Here is a 21861-nt window from a genome sequence, read left to right as displayed (position 1 = left end):
CATGGAGATCCAGACCTTCACCACCCTTCAGGCTTTCCGCAAAGCCGTCAAGACCTGGCTGTTTTGACAGGCCTGGGGCTGATGAGTTCCCAGCCCCACTCGAATTGTGTGGCTGTTGAGAGTTTTAAAATTGTTTCCGTATTTTGTTGTCTGTCTTTTGCTTTTTTCTGTATTGTTCCCTTTCCCTTCTGGTTTGTTAGCCGCCCTGAGTCCCTCCGGGAATAGGGCGGCATACAAGTTTAATAAACCTAACCTAACCTAATATTTCATACACATTATAAGGTATTTTCATAAAATGTTGCTTTACATTCCTTTCCCTTTATCCCACATCTTAGATTGGCTTGTGAATGGACCCACTTTCTGGGTTCACATTGACCTCCAGACAAAGCATATGGGCTGGCTTCACATAAAATACTAAGCCGCCTCCTCCTCCTCCTCCTCCTCCTCCTCCTCCTCCTCCTCCTCCTCCTCCTCCTCCTCCTCCTCCTCCTCCTCCTCTCTCCCCAAAGTCATCACATCGAGAGTCATGCACCAATGTAGCCGTTGGGTTTCCAACCAAATGGTACGAGTGCTGCGTTCGCTTTCTTGATGTCTTCAGGATGACCAGGAGAAGGATGGGAATGAGGAAGATGAGGAGATTACATGCCTGCCATGTTACCAGGAACAAGACAGAGGTGGTTTGCCACTCTCTTTGTTTAGGATGTTTTTGTTTTTTTTCAAATTTGCAGTCCAGTTGACCATTCCAGAATTTCCGGCGGTTTCTTATCCAACTGTTAGCCACATCTGGCCTAAATTAGCTTTTTTCTTCTTCTTCAAATCAGCCATGGTTGACTATGGTCTGCCACTTAGACGGGCACCATGCAATTTAGTTCCTAATTATAGGACAAAGGGTGGTAGAATTACAGTCCGTTGCAAGAAATATGCTTTCTTCATGTAAGAAGAAGCTTCCAAGGCATTTTTCCCTCACTGTAAGAAAGGAGACATCAGATAGCAATAGCACTTAGACTTATATGTCGCTTCACAGGGCTTTTTACAGCCCTCTCTAAGCAGTTTGCAGAATCAGCCTCTTGCCCCCAACAATCTTGAGTCCTCATTTTACCCACCTCGGAAGGATGGAAGGCTGAGTCAAACTTGAACCAGGATTGAAATGCTGGCAGTGGGCAGAGTTAGCCTGCAATGTTGCATTTGGACAACTAGGAAGGAAGGAAGGAAGGAAGGAAGGAAGGAAGGAAGGAAGGAAGGAAGGAAGGAAGGAAGGAAGAAAGAAAGATAGTAATAGGACTTAGACATATATCACTTTTCAGCCCTCTCTAAGCGGTTTACAGAGTCAGCCTCTTGCCCCCAACAATCTGGGTCCTCATTTTACCCACCTCGGAAGGACGGAAGGCTGAGTCAACCTTGAACCTGGTGAGATTCGAACTGCTGGCAGCCGGCGATCAGCAGAAGTAGCCTGCACAACATACCGACCTCCCTCACAGGGTTGCTGTGCGGATGCAAAAAAAAATCCTGAAAGTGACTATTTTCCCCCCAAAGAGCACCTAAGGACAAGCATACTACAATTAAAGGGGATAGGTTTGTGATAGTACTGTATATAGCTGTATATATAGTACCACTGTTTACAGATATATGTTCTCTTCCTCCTTTCAGCGTTTCCAAGGTGACAACTACTCAAATAAGCTAAAAATTTCTATCCCTGGCAGATAGGAGGGGGTGTAATAAAGATCCAACCAGTATTTTTATTTTTTTAATGTTTGGGTTCCTCTAGGGTGAGTTCTCTTCAACAGGAGGTTAACCTCTTTCGCTCTTAACCAGAACAGGCCAGCGATCGTAACATTCCTCATTAAAACTTGAGGACTGAAACGAAAGAGAGAGAAGCGGATCAGCCCTTCAACTAAAACAACAATAAAGCTTGATTAACACTTTCTCAGGCAATTCTACTAAAGGCGTTGCAAAGCGATCTACAAGTCCCCACTCACAGATCCCAGATTTAAAATATATCGCGGAACAGGCGTTGTGGGAGAGGGGTAAAAAAAAGACATCAGTTGTCGGTTGGCCCACCCTTGTATCAATTTTCTCTCCTTCCTCTCCTCCAGGACGTGATTTATTTTGGCCTTGTGTGGATTAAGCCCAGTTTGTTGAGTCATGGTGATCATTTTCGTGTTTTAATGACCCCATAATCCCTTGCAGAATGGAGTCAGGGCAACTGAATGGCCCAATGCCCTTCCTGTCACCATTGCGGAGTTTTGTCCAGCAGATATATTCTCATCGTGCCCAGAGAGGGAGAAATATCTGCCTCTACCAGTATCGAACTCACAGCCTCCTAATTGTGAGGCGAGAGCTCCGCCTCTAGGCCACCGCGCCACTCGTGAGTCATGGTTATCATAAATACCAGAATTGGCTCAGCCCACTTAACTTAAGCCTAAAGCAAACGAAGGGCATTCTGGTTTAGCACAATAGGCAAACCCAATTGATTGTTACTTACGTGAGAAGTCAGATTTCGCACCATTGGACAGTGTCAGTTTTAAACCATGGTTTATGGCTTTGTGTCTTAGGCAATTCCAGCCAGTGGTGCTTTACATAACTATGGTTTAGCAGGATCCATGGTGACACAGTGGTTAAAGTATAATACTGCAGGCTACTTCTGCTGCCTGCCGGCTGCCTGTAATTTGGCAGTTCAATTCTCAACAGGCTCAAGGTTGACTCAGCCTTCTGTCCTTCCGAGGTCAGTAAAACGAGGACCCAGATTGTTGGGGGCAAGAGGCTGACTCTCTAAACCTCTAAGAGAGGGATGTAAAAGCAATATGAAGCGGTATATGTCTAAACGCCATTGTTATTGCTAACTCTGCCCATTGCCAGGAGTTCGATCCTGATCGGTTCAAGGTCAACTCAGCATTCTGTCCTTCCGAGGTGGTTAAAATGGTGACCCAGAGTGTTGGGGGCAAGAGGCTGACTCCGTAAACCGCTTAGAGAGGGCTGTGAAGCGGTATATATCTAAGTGCTATTGCTATTTTCTTTCCTTCCTCCCACCCTCCCTCCCTCTCAGTGGTTAGAATGCATTTGCTAACTCTGCCCACTGAGTTCGATTCTGACTGTCTCAAAGTTGACTCAGCCTTCCATCCTTCCAAGATAGTTAAAATGAGGACCCAGATTGTTGGGAGCAAGAGGCTGACTCTGTAAACCGCTTAGAGAGGGCTGTAAAGCACTGTGAAGCGGTATATAAGTTTAAGGGCTATTGCTATCTTCCTTCCTTCTTTCCTAGTGGTTAGAATGCAGTATTGCAGGCTAACCCTGCCCACTGCCAGCAATTCAATCCTGGCTCAAGTTTGACTCAGCCTTCCATCCTTCTGAAGTGGGTAAAATGAGGACCAAATGCTAAAATTGTTGGGGGGCAAAAGGCTGACTCTGTGAAGTGCTTAGAGAGGGGCTGTAAAGCACGGTAAAGCGGCATATAAGTGCTATCACTATCTGCAGACACAATCGGAGAGAAGCAGCTCACCTTCGCTCTCGCGTCTGGCTCCGACTCCTGTTTAGAAGCTTGTAAGCGGAGTTCTTGCTCTTTTTTTCCCCCTTTACATAACATGTCTTTTATGCAACGCTTACCTCCTCCACAGAGCAAAAAAACCCATCCTTGTAACGTTCCAATTATTTCAATTATTCCCACCCCACACGCACCTCCCGGCAAATCCTTTTAATAGCTTGCTTTGCTCTCGGCGCTCCTGGGAAAACTTGCGGTGCTTCGAACCGGAGATCTGTAGGCATTCGCAGAGTTCCCCATCTTTGAAAGTTGCCTGCCTGTTTCCAACCCCCTCCTCAGCTTTTTTTCTTGCTTTTCCAAAGTCTGTTTTCTCTTCCAAGCCCCCCCCCCCCAACCCCTCTCTCTTTCCAAAGCTGTTTGCAATGTGCGCGAAAAGGGCTTGGTAATCAGCGTGGCACAAGTCAAGTAAAATATAATTGAATGATCAGGTCAGAATTAGATCCAGGAGCATTTTCTTAAAAAGTTTTTATTTTTATTTTTAATCTCTTACATACAATTACAGGTATACAGTTACATAGTTATTATTCTTATTTAGATTTATCACTTTATACATTCTGGGCTGCTTTGCTCATCATCCCATACGCCTGTTTCGTATTATCACCACCCTGCTTTTTCCTTCTTTTCCCCCTCTCTCCCTTCTCTTCTTCCTTCCTCCTCTCCTTTCCCTTTCCTTCTTCCCTTGCCTCTCCCCTGCCCCTCTTTTCCCCTTCCCCCTCCTGCCCTCTCTCCTCCTCTTTCTATCCTTACCAGCCTTCCTCTCCTTTCCTCTTCCTTCCTTCCCACTCTTCTCCTCTCCTCTCTTCCATTCCTTTTCGGTTGTCGCGGTGATCTCTTTTCATCTCTCTTACTGGTGTATTTTCAGGATGATATTCCCGCAATCGCTTTATGCTTATCATTTCCGATCCAGGAGCATTCACAAGGGTGTCCTTGCCTTTGGAGACTCTTGGTACGCTTAGGGGAATGTTACTATTACACATTGTGAAACCTCTTTTATCGGAGCCAAAGAAACCGAGTTTGAAACGCAGCAGGGGCAGGCGAGTGGGCTTCAGTTGGGAGCTAATGCGTTCAGAAGGATATCGTTACTCTAACAATGTTTACAGATATGTTTTAAAATGTTCCCTGCCGTATACCGGTACGGTAACAATTACAAGAAATGTAATGCAAGGCTGACTCAACACATGGGCTTGATGGACACTTGCCTATGGGCCCCATGAGCATAGGGGCCCCATACTAATCTGTGTATGTTAACCCTTCCATGCACCTTGGATCATATCAATACAGCTGTCAGGCCTGCCGCCATCTTTTCTTTTGGATCTTTGGCCTGCCACACTTTCTAATCTTCTACCATGCATTTTCTATTGTGGGAAAATGGAAGGGGGATTGTATGGAGTTAGATGACAGGTAGCCATAACAACATTCTTTCTAGAAACCCAAGGTCATCCTTTGTCTCTGCTCCTCTGCACCTGACCGGAACTGGATGGGTGGAAGGTCCCAGCATGGCAGTGGGAGATTGGACCATGGGATGGACTTGTGGGTGTGGGGGCAAGATCTTGAACTTTCAACTCGGTCGGGAAAACCGGGAAGCTTTCAGATTCGGGTTTTCCAAGATGTGCCAACATGGCTCTTTCAATCAATTGCAACTTTGCGGAACTTATTGCCTTGGAGTTTGATTTGTTTAAGGGTGCTAGTTGGAACCCTGACAACAGCAACTGTGTGGCTTGCTGTGTATTGTTGTGTTTTTGAAGACTCCTGTATTGTTCCGGTGTTTATCATGTTGCTTACTTGTTGCTGCACAGCATGGTTTTAATGTTTTCAACGCCGATTTTGTTGGAAGTGCCAATTAAATCAATATATGTTTAATGTTATCGACGGTTTACATTTTTAATTCCTGTGAGTAGTTGTCGTAGGGGCCCACAATGCTGCTACGACGGCCCTGATTTCTCGTGTAACTTGGACGTGTAAGTTGCACAAGAGTCGGTGTCAAGTAAGTAGCTAGAGTAGGATTTCTAGAGCCTTATCTGACAGGAGAATTTGAATCTCTGATCCGTAGGGCAACTGAATGGAGAGCTAGGTCAGTAGAAAAAGCACTACGCCAAGTAATTAGAAGATGAAAATTCTTCTGGAGCCTTTGAAAAGGAGCAGAACATTAGGCTGCCCTTGCTAATTCACAGGTATGTGCATACGCGTTGACAAGGTGGGAAGAACTAAAGCCATCAAGTTACTCTTTTTTGTGTGTGGGGGGGGGCATAATGCTTGAAGAAGGGTGCAGTGTTTTTTTTACCCGAGGTTTACTCATCCTCTCTCACAAGGAATGTCGATGGAGATTCCCAGTCATCCGAGTCATGTTTGTCCCAAAAGTGCTTTTCAAAAGACCACAGGACTTTTCGCTTCTCATCCAAACAAGTAACCTCTGGATGTTCTTCCATTCAGAACTGAAGAAGCTTATTGGAATGGAATGGAATGGAATAGAATAGAATAGAAATAGGAATAGAATGCAAAATAGAATAGAATAGAAATAGGAATAGAATGCAAAATAGAATAGAATAGAAATAGGAATAGAATGCAAAATAGAATAGAATAGACCAGAATAGAATAGAATAGATTGCAGAATAGAATAGAATAGAGCAGAATAGAATAGAATAGAATAGAATAGAATGCAGAATAGAGCAGAATAGAATAGAGCAGAGTAGAATAGAATGTAGAATAGAATAAATGCAGAATAGAATAGAATGCAGAATAGAGCAGAATAGAATAGAATGCAGAATAGAATAAGCAGACTAGAATAGAGCAGACTAGAATAGAGCAGAATAGAATAGTAGAATAGAATAAATGCAGAATAGAATAGAATGCAGAATAGAATAGAGCAGAATAGAATAGAATGTAGAATAGAATAAATGCAGAATAGAATAGAATGCAGAATAGAATAGAGCAGAATAGAATAGAATGTAGAATAGAATAAATGCAGAATAGAATAGAATGCAGAATAGAATAGAGCAGAATAGAATAGAGCAGAATAGAATAGAGCAGAATAGAATAGAATGTAGAATAGAATAAATGCAGAATAGAATAGAGTAGAATAGAATGCAGAATAGAGCAGAAGAGAATAGAGCAGAAGAGAAGAGAACAGAATAGAATTCTTTTTGAGCCAAGTGTGATCAAGACTAATTTATTCCTCTGAGGAGAGTTTAACCCCCCAAATAAACCTTGTTCTGGGCCACTTAAGGCTAAAACTCTGCACTTCGTTTAGGAGAATCAATTGCAGTCACCAAGCTGACGTATATAAGATATTTACTTTTAGTACGGTGCTAATAACATAAATCTCAAGACGGGTCAAACAATATTAGCATCAATATATTAATACAGCATTAATGTAATAACATTACATCATTATGTTGGCATAGCATCATTATAACACCCCAGAGGCCTAAATAAAACCATGGTCCCATTTGAAGAAGCCCCTTCGTTTACCTGGGGCAGAGGGGGCCTGTCAGAACTCATCCTTCGGCGAAGGGAATAAAATAGGTTCCCAAATTCACTAGAACGGCAGGGGAAATGTTTTTGCCCCATGCTTGTGTGGGCGGAGGTGTAGGGAGTGTGAAATCCAACTTAAAAGCAGCACAAAAGAGCTGTCATTCAAATGAAACACAAGAATTAATTTTTAGAGGAGCTGCCAGCTCTAAAAATAAAAAATAAAAAAAAAGTGGGGGTAGAGGGAGCCAAAAGGAACAGCTTAGAGAATTAGAGCAACTGGAGTCCTCTAAATAAGAATTTATCTGAATGTTTTGAATCGGGCATATTTTTTATTTTTTATTTTAGCTATTGGCAGGCACTTCCTTGCCAGCCGGCTGGCAGACTAATTAAAAAAATGTCTTCGTACTGTCGAGAAAATTACTGGTGACCAGGTTATTTGCTTACTGCTGCCATACTGTACAGATTTCGCTTCTCCTTAAAATATTCCAGCTTGAGCAAATTTCATATCACGTTGCTGTCAATCAGAAAAGGCCTAGAATTAGGAGAACTAAAGAGTCACTTTGTGCTAATGCGCAAGAGCAAACGAAAGAAAATTGATGCTTTATATTTGCTCTGGACTACTATTCTTTGGTCACTGGTCACGCTGGCTCGACTTATGACCACCTTTGAGCCCCAAATTTCTGTTGCTAGGGGAGACATATGTTAAGCGAGCTTTGCCCCGTTTTGCAACCTTCCTCGTTGCCGTTGCTAGGCGGATCACTGCCCGTTATTAAGCCAGTAACACGGTTGTTAAGTGAATCAGGCTTCCACATTGACTCGGGGACGCTGCAACCGTCATAAATACGAGTCAGTTGCCACAATTTTGATCACATGACCCCAGGGGTCATAAATGTGAAAAACGGTCATAAGTCAGTTTTTTCAGTGCCGTTGTAACTTCAAACAGTACTAAACGGACAGTTGTACTAAGGAAGAGTTGCTTCGCTGTTAGGACTAGCAGCAACAATTGAGACAACCACAAGAGGGCAGGAAATATTAGATTTATTTATTTTCAATACTCTATCCTGCCATCTAGTGGTCATCTGCATTTTTACTCCCAGATCTGCTGCATTATACTGGCTGGGACTGTTCTAAGCTGGAACTTCAAACCGCAATTAGTTTGATTCACCCTCGTCTTATTTACTTCAAAGGTTTGTGAAGATAAATATTATATTTATTTATCTATTTGGACTTCAAGATGTTGAGGAGTTACACTTACACACTTACACTTACAACTGTGGCAGCATCCCCAGGTCTGTGTGATTTACATTCGGGAGCTTGACAACTGACTCACATTTATGACGCGATCCCCTTTTTATGACCTTCCGACAAGCCAAGTCAATGGGGAAGCCAGATTCACTTAACAACCATGTTATTCCTTTAACAACGCCAGCGATTTGCTTTAACAAAGGCGGGGAGAAAAGTCATAACATGCATGGGGCAAAACTCAACAAATTTCTCATTCAACAACCCAAGTGCTGGTCTCCATTGGGGACTACCTGTATTGTGGATTCCGTTTAGTTCAACTTGCCTCCACAAGTTGTGGGTGTGTTGAGGTTTGCAAGAAGAGATTAGACAGGCATTTGTCCTGAATGGAATGGAATCTCCTGCTTGAGCCAAGGGGTTGGACTAGAAGACCTCTTAGGTCCCTTCCCATCCATGTATATATAAGTGGTGTAGTGTTTCCTGCCTGAGCAGGGGGTCGGAGTAGAAGACCTCCAAGGTCCCTTCCAACTATTCTATTCTATTCTATCCTATCCTATCTTCCTCTCCTCCCCTCCACTCCATTCCAATATTTATTCTATTCTATTCTATTCTACTCCAATATTCTATTCTATTCATATTTTATTCCATTCCAATATTTATTCTATTCTATTTCATTCCAATATTTATTCTATTCTATTCTATTGTACTCTACTCCACTCCATTCCATATTCTATTCTATTCTATTCATATTCTATTCTATTCCATTCCAATATTTATTCTATTCCATTCCATTCCAATATTCTATTCTATTCATATTCTATTCCATTCCATTCCATTCCAATATTTATTCTATTCTATTCCATTCCAATATTCTATTCTATTCATATTCTATTCCATTCCATTCCATTCCAATATTTATTCTATTCTATTCCATTCCAATATTCTATTCTATTCATATTCCATTCCATTCCATTCCATTCCAATATTTATTCTATTCTATTCCATTCCAATATTCTATTCTATTCATATTCCATTCCATTCCATTCCAATATTTATTCTATTCTATTCCATTCCAATATTCTATTTTATTCATATTCTATTCCATTCCATTCCAATATTTATTCTATTCTATTCTATTCCAATATTCTATTCTATTCATATTCTATTCCATTCCATTCCAATATTTATTCTATTCTATTCCATTCCAATATTCTATTCTATTCATATTCCATTCCATTCCAATATTTATTCTATTCTATTCCATTCAAATATTCTATTCTATTCATATTCTATTCCATTCCATTCCAATATTTATTCTATTCTATTCCATTCCAATATTCTATTCTATTCATATTCTATTCCATTCCATTCCAATATTTATTCTATTCTATTCCATTCCAATATTCTATTCTATTCATATTCTATTCCATTCCATTCCAATATTTATTCTATTCTATTCCATTCCAATATTCTATTTTATTCATATTCTATTCCATTCCATTCCAATATTTATTCTATTCTATTCCATTCCAAGATTCTATTCTATTCTATTCTATTCCATTCCAATATTCTATTATATTCATATTCTATTCCATTCCATTCCAATATTTATTCTATTCTATTCCATTCCAATATTCTATTCTATTCTATTCTATTCCATTCCAATATTCTATTCTATTCCATTCCAATATCTATTCTATTCTATTCTATTCCATTTCTATTCTCTGTCCTGCAATTGCATTGTTGTTTTTGTTGCAGGCTTTTTTTGGAAAAACGAACTAACCCCAACCGGCTTTACGGAAAGAAAAAAAAAGCAAAAAGCAACGAGGCACCTTTAAGAGTTACCTGCCCTGTGCGGGGGTGGGGGGGTGGGGAGTGAGGGTGGGGTGGGGAGGATCAGAGCGGCCGCCTCTTCTCTTCAGCCTCCCCCCTCCCACCCCGAGACAAACACAAACCGCTTGGAATGTACCACCCGCTCCTTAGAAGAGGGGGCGGAATCCAAAACTCCCTCCCCCCCCATATCCCGGAACATCCCAACTGCGCAAACAAACTCTTTCTTACTCAGCAGGCTTCAAAGCGGGGGTGGGAGGTGCGGGGGGGGGGAAAAGAAAAATTATTTTTCCTCCTTCCTAGAATGTGTCCCCCCCCCGCTTGCCATTCCAGTTGGTTTGTCTCCGTTGCCTTAGGAGCTTTCCCAAACGGACGGACGGAGACGGTGATTAAAACAATTGTAAGTTTGCTCCAACTTGCTTTCGCCAGTTGATACCGTTGTAAGCGGAAGGGAACGGGGTGAATGTAACAGTAACAGAGTTGGAAGGGGGCTTGGAGGTCATCTAGTCCACCCCCCTTGCATTGGCCCTGTAATCACTGTCATTCGTTATGTAGCAGCGCTTAAAAAAAGGACCAAAAACCAAGTTATTTTATTTTTTTTACTTGGGTTGGTGATGATATCCTTGGGGGGTGGGGTTTGTCAACTGATGCCTTGGAATAGCAATAGCAATAACAGTTAGACTTATATACCGCTTCATAGGGCTTTCAGCCCTCTCTAAGCGGTTTACAGAGTCAGCATATTGCCCCCAACAACAATCCGGGTCCTCATTTTACCCACCTCGGAAGGATGGAAGGCTGAGTCAACCTTGAGCCGGTGAGATTTGAACCGCCGAACTGCAGAACTGCAGTCAGCTGAAGTAGTAACCACTGCGCCACCTCAGCTCTGGCTAAAAAAAAATACAATTAAAAAAAAAGCATTGTAACATCTAATCATGCTTGGTCTGGGGGGGGTTGGACTAGATGACCTACAAGGTCCCTTCCAACTCTTGTGAATCTGCATCTCCCTAGCAGGGATCGAGAACCTTTTTTTTGGCACTGAGGTCTGACCGAAAAGGTTGCACGGAAACATCAGCAAGCGCGTCACAGCCATGTGGCGGAAAAACCTAACCTCTGGGTTGTAGCGCGCATGTGCACCCAACAATCAGCTGCCAGTGTGTATGCCCAGGCCTGTTTTCAGCACTGCTTGCGCACGCGAAGGTCAGCTGATCGTCGCGGATGCATGCACCCAGGAACAAACAGGCATGACTGCCCGTGCCGAGGGACATGGCTTTGCGTGCCACTTTGGCCAGGTGTGCCATAGATTCGCTCTATAGCATAGCTTTCATTGTCATTGTACATCATGTAAACCAGGGGTCTTCAACCTTGGCAACTTTAAGACTTGTGGACTTCAACTCCCAGAGTTCCTCAGCCAGCTTTGCTGGCTGAGGAACTCTGGGAGTTGAAGTCCACAGGTCTTAAAGTTGCCAAGGTTGGAGACCATTGAGTAGGCCAGTGGTTCCCAAACTTGGCAACTTTAAGACTTGTGGACTTCAACTCCCAGAATTCTCCAGCTAGCTTTTCTGGCTGGAGAACTCTGGGAGTTGAAGTCCACAAGTCTTAAAGTTGCCAAGGTTGGAAACCACTGATTGTAGACAACGAAATCTCCATCTGTATCTGCACCTCCGAAGAGACAAGAGTTCAAGAACAGGACGAAGCGAATTGGGAGCGCTGAGATTTTGACTCCCGACTCTTGGAGAGGAAAAAGAGAGGAAAAGGCTTCGATAGGACTTAACGGCCGGTCAGGAAGGAAACCTTTCACCTTTTCTCTTTCAGCTTATTCGTACGGTTTTGTGGGCTGAAGGCCCTTTGAGAAGAGGGGAGCTCCAGCCCCCCAGATGAGCAAGATGGAATTCCCTAATATTTTGGAAGAAGACCTTTCGCCCGATTTATATCCCATCGTAGAGGGGCCCAAGGAAGAAGAAACAAATATATTTGAAGAAATTGTGCAAGACATGGAAGGTTGGAATGTTTGTCTGTCTGTCTGTGTATCTGTCTGTCTATCTATCCTTTACCTGTTTGTCTGTGTCTATCTATCATCGATCTGACTGACTATCATCTATCATCCATCTGTCCGTCTGTCATCTATCTATCTATCCTATCTGTTTATCATCTGTCTATCTCTCTCTCTCTCTCTCTCTCTATCTATCATCTATATCTCTGTCTATTATCTTTGAATATCACCTGTCTGTCTGTCTATCTTCTATCTGTCTATCCTTTATCTGTCTGTCTGTCTGTCTGTCTATCTGTGTCTGTCTATCATCCATCTGTTTGCCTGCCTGCCTGCCTGCCTGCCTGCCTGCCTGCCTGCCTGCCTGCCTGCCTGCCTGCCTGCCTGCCTGCCTGCCTGCCTGCCTGCCTGCCTATCTATCTATCTATCTATCTATCTATCTATCTATCTATCTATCTATCTATCCTTCCTATCTATTCTATCCTATCCTGTCTGTCTGTCTATCATCTGTCTGTCTATCTGTCATCTATCTATCTAACGTTTATATCGGTCTATCTATTATCTTTGACTATCATCTGTCTGTCTATCTTCTATCTGTCTATCCTTTATCTATCTGTCTGTCTGTCTATCTGTGTCTGTCTATCATCCATCTGTCTGCCTGTCTATCTATCTATCTATCTATCTATCTATCTATCTATCTATCTATCTATCATCTATCTATCTATCCTTCCTATCTATTCTATCCTATCCTGTCTGTCTGTCTATCATCTGTCTGTCTATTTTCTATCTGTCTATCCTTTATCTATCTGTCTGTCTGTCTATCTGTGTCTGTCTATCATCCATCTGTCTGTCTGTCTGTCTGTCTGTCTATCTATCTATCTATCTATCTATCTATCTATCTATCTATCTATCTATCTATCCTTCCTATCTATTCTATCCTATCCTGTCTGTCTGTCTATCATCTGTCTGTCTATTTTCTATCTGTCTATCCTTTATCTATCTGTCTGTCTATCTGTGTCTGTCTATCATCCATCTGTCTGCCTGTCTATCTATCTATCTATCTATCTATCTATCTATCTATCTATCTATCTATCTATCTATCTATCTATCCTTCCTATCTATTCTATCCTATCCTGTCTTGTCTATCATCTGTCTGTTTATCTGTCATCTAGCTATCTATCGTTTATATCTGTCTATCTATTATCTTTGACTATCATCTGTCTGTCTTCTATCTGTCTATCTTTTATCTATCTGTCTGTCTATCTGTGTCTGTCTATCTATCATCCATCTGTCTGCCTCTGTCTATTATCTATCTATCTACCTATCATCTATCTATCTATTTATCTATCTATCTATCTATCTATCCTATCCTATCCTATCCTATCCTATCCTATCCTTCCTGTCTGTCTATCATCTGTCTGTCTATTTGTCATCTAGCTATCTATCGTTTATATCTCTCTGTCTATTATCTTTTACTGTCATCTTTCCGTCTGTCTGTCTATCATCTATCTCTATCATTGACTATCATCTGTCTGTCTGTCTGTCTATCATCTATCTCTGTCTGTCTATCATCTCTCTATATGTCTGCCTGTCTCCTAACTACTCTGCACATACCTGCATCTGGAACAGGCCCCAGCTGTTCTTCCTCTTCACTCATAGCAGCCTCCAAAGGCAGCTGCCTCTCTGGTGGCTGGGGAAATGCTGGACAGCCCTGGCACTATCTCTATGTCTGACATTGAGCATCCATCAAGAGCCTTCCCAAGACTTCAACACTGGTCCAAGCTCTTCTCCAACCTCCTCCTCTTCCGAGTCTGACACCAGCTCTGCCAGCAGCTGGCGGCCCACAACATCTTTAGGCCTTTTAACAGAATATGTGTGTGTGTGTATGTATGTATGTATGTATGTATGTATGTATGTATGTATATGTATATGTATATGTATATGTATATGTATATGTATATGTATATGTATATGTATATGTATATGTATATGTATGTATATGTTTTCCTTGTAGGAGGTGAAGAAGAAGCCCAGCCAGCTGAAGATGTTTCTTTTGAAGGAACCGAAGCGGCTACGGATATTAGCAAGTGAGTCTGTAACAGGTAGTCCTCGACTTACAACAGGGTTCAAAGTTACAGCTGCACTGAAAAAAAGGGGACTTATGGCCATTGAGGTAGATAAGGCGAGGGTGAATCAAACTAATTGTGGTTTCAAGTTCCAGCTTAGAACAGTCAGTATAATGCAGCAAAGGGTGGAACTGGGAGTAAAAATGCAGATGACCACTAGATGGCAAGATAGAGTATTAAAAATAAATAAATCTAATGTTTTCTGCCCTCTTGTGGTTGTCTCAATTGTTGCTGCTAGTCCTAACAGCGGAGCAACTCTTCCTTAGTACAACAGTCCATTTAGTGGCCGTTTGATGTTACAACGGCACTGAAAAAAAGTGACTTATGACCATTTTCACATTGATGACCCCCATGGTCATGAGATCAAAATTCAGACGCTTGGTAACTGACTCGTATTTATGACAGTTGCAGCGTCCGCGGGTCATGTGTTCCCCTTTTGCAACTTTCTGACAAGCAAAGTCAATGGGGAAGCCTGATTCGCTTAACAACCGTGTCACTAACTTAACACCTGTGGAGTTTCAACTTAACAACAGTGGCAAGGAAGGTCGTAAACTGGGGCAAATGTAGTTATTCAATTTATAGACTGTCACTTATCCGTCTCAGGCTGTTCCTTGCTGTCAATAGCATACTTTTCTAACCAATAGGAAAAGTTCGGAAGGATTCCCAGTGCCGACCCGAGGACGGACCATGACCTACGCAGACCGAGTCCGTGTGCTCAACTTACGACGAAACCTGAACCAACTCGACAGTCTCACCAAAGAGAAAGAGCTGCTCATTCAAAAAACAAGGTCAGTTTTTTCCCGCGGCAGTGCCGAAAACCGGCCTGTGCATGCACACCGGCCAGCTGATTGTTGGGCGTGCATGCGCGCTAGAACCCAGAAGTTCGGCTTTTCCGGAAAGTGGCTGCGACATGTGTGTGCGGCATTTCGGTGCAACCTTTTCTAGCGCTCAGTGCCAAAAAGGTTTCGCCGTCACTGCCCTAATTAATTTGTGAGCCCCGAGCCAAGTTTCAAAAGAAATCCCGTTATTTGTTAGGAGCAGCATTTCAGCAATTACTTAAGCCGAGTCAGATCTGACGTCACGTTAAGTTATGGCAGAACTTTGCCCCTGTTTCCCTCCCACCCCCCCTCCCCTCAGTCTGTGTCATAAATCACATTACCCAACAAGGTGCTCCAGCAAGCTGTAGAATTCCACGCCTCACAATCCTGCTGGGTTAACCTGACATCCGACCCTAGGCGAAGGTATGCACGGAATGTATTCTCCCCACCCCCCTTCTGCCCATCATGGCAACTCGATAACAGACATGGCAAGTGCTTTGCGAGTTGACAATGAGTTATCCCCCCTTGTGTAGCGCCTTTTTGGGCTAGTTTTTCCTTTTGAGCTATGCGCGGCATATTATCGGCATGGGAGGGCGAGTAGTGCCACTGGCGTCCCAAGAAGAAACAGACTGCGCCAACCGCTCTGGCTGAATCCTGCTCCCCTCTTGTTTCCAGGGAAGAGTTGGCGACTTGTCATGACCGACTGGACATGCTCTCCGACCAGCAGAAGGACGTGGAGGAAGAAATTGAGAAGGAGAAGGAGGAAGGGAACATGTAGGTTGCTCGCCCACCTTATCAGCAGTTTCTCCTCCAGGTGTTTCCACGGGGGTTATAAAATTGACTGAATTCGGCTCCGTTTGGTGGCTGAGAAATTAGAGCCGAGGCAGCGCGGTGGTCAGAGTGCAGTACTGCAGGCTACTTCTGCTGGCTGCCGGCTGCCTGCAATTTGGCAGTTCGAATCTCGCCACAGGCTCAAGGTTGACTCAGCCTTCTGTCCTTCCGAGGTGGGTAAAATGAGGACCCAGATTGTTGGGGGCAAGAAGCTGACTCTGTAAACCGCTTAGAGAGGGCTGTGAAGCAGTATATAAGCTAAGGGCTATTGCTACCTACCTACCTACCTACCTACCTACCTACCTACCTACCTTCCTCCCTCCCTCCTTCCCTCCCTCCCTCCCTCCCTCCCTCCCTCCCTCCCTCCTTCCTTCCTTCCTTCCTTCCTTCCTTCCTTCCTTCCTTCCTAGTGCTTAGAATGCAGTATTGCAGGCTAACTCTGCCCACTGCCAGCAGTTCAATCCTGACCCACTGGCTCAAGGTTGACTCAGCCTTCCGTCCTTCCAAGGTGGGTAAAATGAGGACCAAATGGTAAAATGATAAAATTGTTGGGGGCCAAGAGGCTGACTCTGTAAACAGCTTAGAGAGGACTGTAAAAGTACTATGAAGCGGTACATAAGTGCTCTTGCTATGTGCAAAATCCCTATCTGCCCCCTCTTTCATTTCTTCTGTGTAAAGGTATGTAATGAATTAGCGATAAAGGTCTTTGATAAATAAAACAGAGTCATCTCCAGAGATCGCAGCCGGCTATAGGAGGAGTTAACCTTTTGCCAGGTGCGTGCAAAAAAAAAAAAGTCTATTTCTGATGTCATCTTTTATCTGTCCCCACAAGTTATTAGTGCGTGAAAATGGGCTTTTGTTCAGCGAATGTATGTCCGTGCCATTTCTTTCAAACAGCTCGCTTTTCTTCGCTGCGACCTCAGAGGCAAGAATCCACCTAAGGAGACTTAAAACCAGCACTGGGGACAAACAATGTTTTCCCCTCCCCCCCCCCCGGTCACTGTTCGTTCAGTTTAATCACAAATAAATTCCTCATTCCTTTCCCCACTCTTTAAATTAAAACGTTGGCTAAAATGTTCTCGAGGTGCAAAGTTCTTGCCCCGGGATCAGCCAAGAAATCAAAAGAGCTGAAAGGGACCTTGGAGGCAGGGTGGATAAATAAAAATCTATAGTGTTTTTTTTTTAATTTAAAAAATGGATTTTTTTAAAATTTACATCGGATTTATTTTCACTTAAATTGGATTTTTTTTTTAACCAAATTTATTTTAATAAAATGCTTTTGGAGTAAAAATCTATCTGAAGATAGAGTAGAGAAGAGTAGAGTAGAATAGAGTAGAGTGGAATGGAATAGAATAGAATAGAATAGAATAGAATAGAATAGAATAGAATAGAATAGAATAGAATAGAATAGAATAGAATAGAATAACAGAGTTGGAAGAGATCTTGGAGGTCTTCTAATCCAACCCAACATCTTCTTAAAAACTTCCAGTGTTGGAGCATTCACAATTTCTGGATGCAAGTCATGAGAATTGTCTAGTTCAGTGTTTCTCAACCTTGGCTACTTGAAGATGTCTGGACTTCAACTCCCAGAATTCCCCAGCCAGCATTCGCTGGCTGGGGAATTCTGGGAGTTGAAGTCCAGACATCTTCAAGTAGCCAAGGTTGAGAAACACTGGTCTAGTTGAATGAAAAGAAGGACTAGGGGAGACATGACAGCAGTCTTCCAATATCTCCGGGGCTGCCCCAAAGAAGAGGGAGTCAAGCTATTCTCCAAAGCACCTGAAGGCAGAACAAAAAGCAATGGGTGGAAACTAATCAAGGAGAGAAGCAACCTGGAATTAAAGAGGAATTTTCTTGACAGGGAGAACAATTAAACCAGTGGAACAACTTGCCTCCAGAAGTTGTGAATGCTCCAACACTGGACATTTTTAAGAAGAGGTTGGATAGCCATTTGTCTGAAAAGATAGAGGGTTTCCTGCCTAGGCAGGGGGTTGGACTAGAAGACCTCCAATGTCCCTTCCAACTATTCTATTCTTTCACTCCCTCCCTCTATTTCTCTCCCCCCCCTCTCTTTTCCGTTGTCTCCCAGTGTTTGAAAAGTGTGCAAATACAACACAACACTGACACCAGGTTTGGGAGACGGCACGCAATTGTGGTGCTGGTTCCGCTCCTTCACTTTGCTTGAATTAAAAGCTGCCAGGAAGGCGGGGGGGGGAAGGGAGCTTGCACGCCGCAGATCAACTCCATTCGCATCCAGCCTTGTTGCTTCTTGCCATGAATTGAGTTAATAAAATTGCGCCAAGGTGGAACGCATTGTGTGCCGACTGCCCCCCCTCAAAAAAAAACCCTCAAAAAACCATCCCGATGAGCAGAATTAAAAGCCTCATTATGTGCCTGAGAGCAAAAAAACAAAACAAAAAACCAAATGGGCGAAGGTGGCCCCCTGCAAATGCTTAAATTGAAAAGAAACAATTGGAGGCAGGATTGGATAAAAGTTGCATTCTGTTTGAATAAACCAGAGTTAAATCTGGTCCTCTCACAAGGAAGATGCCTTCGTTCCCTCACACCCAACCTTTTGCAGCTAGAGGCCTGGCATTTGGCAAAGGTGGCATCCAAGGATAGGTGGGATCTTTCCTCTGTGATGTTTTCCCATTATCATCCTATTTCTATCGTGTTACAAAGCATTAGGATTAAATTGGGTTTAAGGACTTTATTTAAGGGGCCGCCATCAAAGCACAGGGAGTCTTGAATTTCCCGTGTGTTTTTTTTCTTTTTCTTGAAGTTGTCAAATGTGTGTTCTGATCGAGGCTTCCCCAAAAAGCACGAGGCAGACTCCTGGGCCCCGACAAAACCCCTTTTATTAATCGAGTGTGAGTTCCTCTCATCCTCTCATTCAGCCGAGGCCTGGCAAACAGTCTTTCAAAGGAGTATTTAGGACCACAGACCTTATCTAGCTTGGAAAGCTGCCATATAAATATTTTCCAAATGAGGTGCTGTGCAAGGAAAGGCTGGGCACAGAGTCTCTGAGATTCAGGGACAGATCTTCACACTCCTGGAACGAATCTAACAGCCGAACAAATTGTTTCCTGCAAAAGCCCCCTCCCCTTTCGCTCCTCTTTTATTCCCTATGGGAGGGGCCATTCACCGTCCACCTGTGGCTCTACTCCCAAGTCGATCCTGATTTCTGAGCCGCTCTTTTCTTCTGGCAGCTCTGCATATGCGTACATTGGGAACAGGCTCCAGCTGGTCCTCTGCCTCACTGCTGTCTAGCTCCGAAGGCAGCTGAGAACCGCCAGACGGCCTCGGCCCCATCTCTGCCTCCATCGCTGGATGCTTTCAAGAAGAAACTGGACGGCCCTTTGTCAGAAATGTTGTAGGTCTCCTGCTTGAGGGGGGGGGGTTGGACTAGATGACCTACAAGGTCCCTCCCAACTCTGTTATCTGAACCTACATTCTTTGCAGTCGGGTCACGCCAGGGGCAGCCGTAATTATTATTTTAAATGCAGGCTCTGATGTCTGCAGGGGGCACCAAATAAAGAATCTCTTATTCGAAGTTCTGCCCGTCAGCTGGTGTAAAGCTTTCGAAAGAGACCGAGAAGGATGCTTTTTAGAGTAGAATTGAAAAACATTCCATTACTATAAACCTCCGAAGGTTCAGAAGAACAGCGGCCTTGAACCCCCTCCGGGCTGCAGAATTGTTTGTTACGTGCTGGTTTTTAAACAATTCACTCTTTCCCATTTTCTTCCCCTTTCTTTCTTTCTTTTCTCCCCTCCTCCCCTCCTCCTTTTAATGGCTCAGCGCGGCCGTGAATCGCCTACAGGCACTGCATCGGCGCTTGTGCACCGAACTGGGAAACGAAAAGGGACTGGAGTCCAAAATCAAGGCAGCCCTAAATGAAAGCGTGTAAGTGAAAGGAGAGCGGGGAGAGAGAGGGGGGGGCACAGATTGGGCCAACCAATCCTTGTGCTTTCCTCTTAATGCAATTTAGCGGCTTGGCCTGACTTTGGGAGTGGGGAGGGGAACACTCTCTAAAATATGAATGCTTCATAGGGTGAAGGGGAATGGATCTATAAATATGCAAAGCGCGTTCCGCGTTTTCCAAGCTCTGTTAGAAAAGTTTGGGCTTTGGCAAGGAAGCTTTTCATCCCATCTCCCCCCATCTTCCTAACTCTTTAAACAGTCCTGCCCAAGTGAAATGCCTCCATATTCCTATACTGCTAAGTTTTCTGTAGGAATTCAAGCTGTCACTTTAGTATCCCCTTCCCCTTCCTCCTCCCCCAATGAAACCTCGTAAGGGAGGTTGTTAAGTGAATCGGGCTATTCTGAGTTCGCATGAAGCAAACTCCCGGTCTCGACAAAAACCCCTTTTATGAATTGATTGTGAATTCTGCTCTTTCACATCCAGCAAAATCTTTCGAGGGAAGATTTATAGTCACAGACCTTATCTGGTTTGGAGAGCTGCCAGGCCGATATCTGCAGATATCCTTGGCCAGGAGTCTCAGAGTGTCACGAACCAATTAAGGGAACTAATTGTCCCCTGCAAACTCCACTCCCCTTTCTCTCCTCTTTTATTCCCTCCGGGAGGGGCCATTCACTGTCCACCTGTGCCTTACTCCCAAGTCGACCCTTGTTCCTTAGCTGTTCCCTTCATCTGGCAGCTCTCTGCATGCGCACACTGAGAACAGGCTCCAGCTGTTCTTCTGCCTCACTGATGTCTGACTCTGAAGGCAGCTGATAACTGGCATAGGGCCCTGTTCCTCTCTCTGCTTCCAATGCAGAGCCTTCCCCAGACTCCAGGACTGGGCCATGTTCCTCCCCAACCTCCACACTCTCTGAATCTGCTGCCAGCTCTGTGCCCGCTGGTGGGCCACAACAATTGCTGAGTTTTCTTTATGAATTCAAGCTGTCACTTTAGTATCCCTTCCCCTTTTTCCTCGCCTAATGAAACCTCGTAAGGGAGGTGTAGCATAAGAGGAAGCAACCGGCTTGAAGCCATCCTGGATTAGGGTGGACTTCAGCTCCTATCTCCATAGCCTACGTCCAATACCTATCCCAACAGCACAACCCTAGCTGGTTGCGTTGGAAATGCGTTGATGTTTCTCAACCTGGTTGGGATTTCCTTGTGGTCTTCCATCCGAGTCCTAACCTGGTGCAACTTGGCTTCCCTTGTTAGTTAAAGTCTGATTAACTCCAGGTGAAGAACAGCCGTTTCTGTCACTAAGGGAGGGGAAGGTGAGGGCTCTGGCGCCAGGAGAGGCTGCTCCCAAGCGTAACGTGGACGGGTGGAGGCCCCCCAAAAGCCGGCTCGATACTCACTAAATCCTCCCTTTGCCAAAGGTTCGAAATGTGGAAGATTGAAATAGAGCAAGGGAACTTCGCCAAACTCCGCAAGCAGCTCAAAGTGGACGAGGCAGAGCTGGATCAGCAGCGGCAAGACCAGGCTGAGGAGAGGCTCCAGAAACAGAATGACTTGGCCCAGCTCTTGAGCCAAAAGTGGCAGAGCAACGAAAGGTAGGCTGGCTTTCAACCCCCTCCCAAGGAAGCCTCGGAATTCCCACTACAGCTCATGTTAAAGGCACCGGGAAAATCAGGAGGTCCAGCCAGTTCCAATGGATATTATAAAGATTTTTGTCAGGGTTCCGACCGATGCCCTAATAAAATTAAGAGTCTCCAGCCATTTAAGCAAGAAAAAACCCAGTTGTTTACTAGGAGTGCGTCGTCAGTCACATTCCCCAATGAAGCCATTTCGCGGGTCATAGAAGTCACTCCCTCCGGCCGTTGCGGGTCTCCGTGGAGATGGCCTTGACGTCGGCTGGCTAGGCTGCGTCTTGTTTTGACTGAGGCGTGAATTCCTTGGTTTCCCACCCCTCCCGCCTAGGGCAGCTTGGGAGCAGGTCAGGAAAGCTTCGCGGGTTTTGACAGATGTATTGTCAGCTTCAGCTTTCTACGAGAACCTGAACTACTAACAGCCAAGGGAAAGTAGTGGGAGATAAGAGTAAGAAGGAAAACAGCTCCTACCC

The 21861-nt window shown here is 44.1% G+C and overlaps 1 protein-coding gene across 1 annotated transcript in view; it reads left to right on the top strand.

Moving 5' to 3' along the window:
* Positions 1–21861, top strand: part of CFAP74 (cilia and flagella associated protein 74) — a 117490-nt gene that overhangs the window by 40085 nt on the left and 55544 nt on the right. Inside the window, 7 exon segments of the mRNA XM_087702450.1 lie at positions 5586–5706; positions 11891–12076; positions 14080–14152; positions 14836–14979; positions 15685–15783; positions 19640–19744; positions 21179–21352. Coding sequence (XP_087558576.1) covers positions 11962–12076; positions 14080–14152; positions 14836–14979; positions 15685–15783; positions 19640–19744; positions 21179–21352 — 710 coding nt within the window. The 5' untranslated portion in view covers positions 5586–5706; positions 11891–11961.

This window comes from Thamnophis sirtalis, unplaced genomic scaffold (assembly GCF_051295495.1).
Source record: "Thamnophis sirtalis isolate CommonGarterSnake01/CBP01778 unplaced genomic scaffold, rThaSir2_p1.2 scaffold_15, whole genome shotgun sequence".
Classification (NCBI taxonomy): domain Eukaryota; kingdom Metazoa; phylum Chordata; class Lepidosauria; order Squamata; family Natricidae; genus Thamnophis; species Thamnophis sirtalis.
This window is presented reverse-complemented; position numbering and strand designations above follow the sequence as displayed.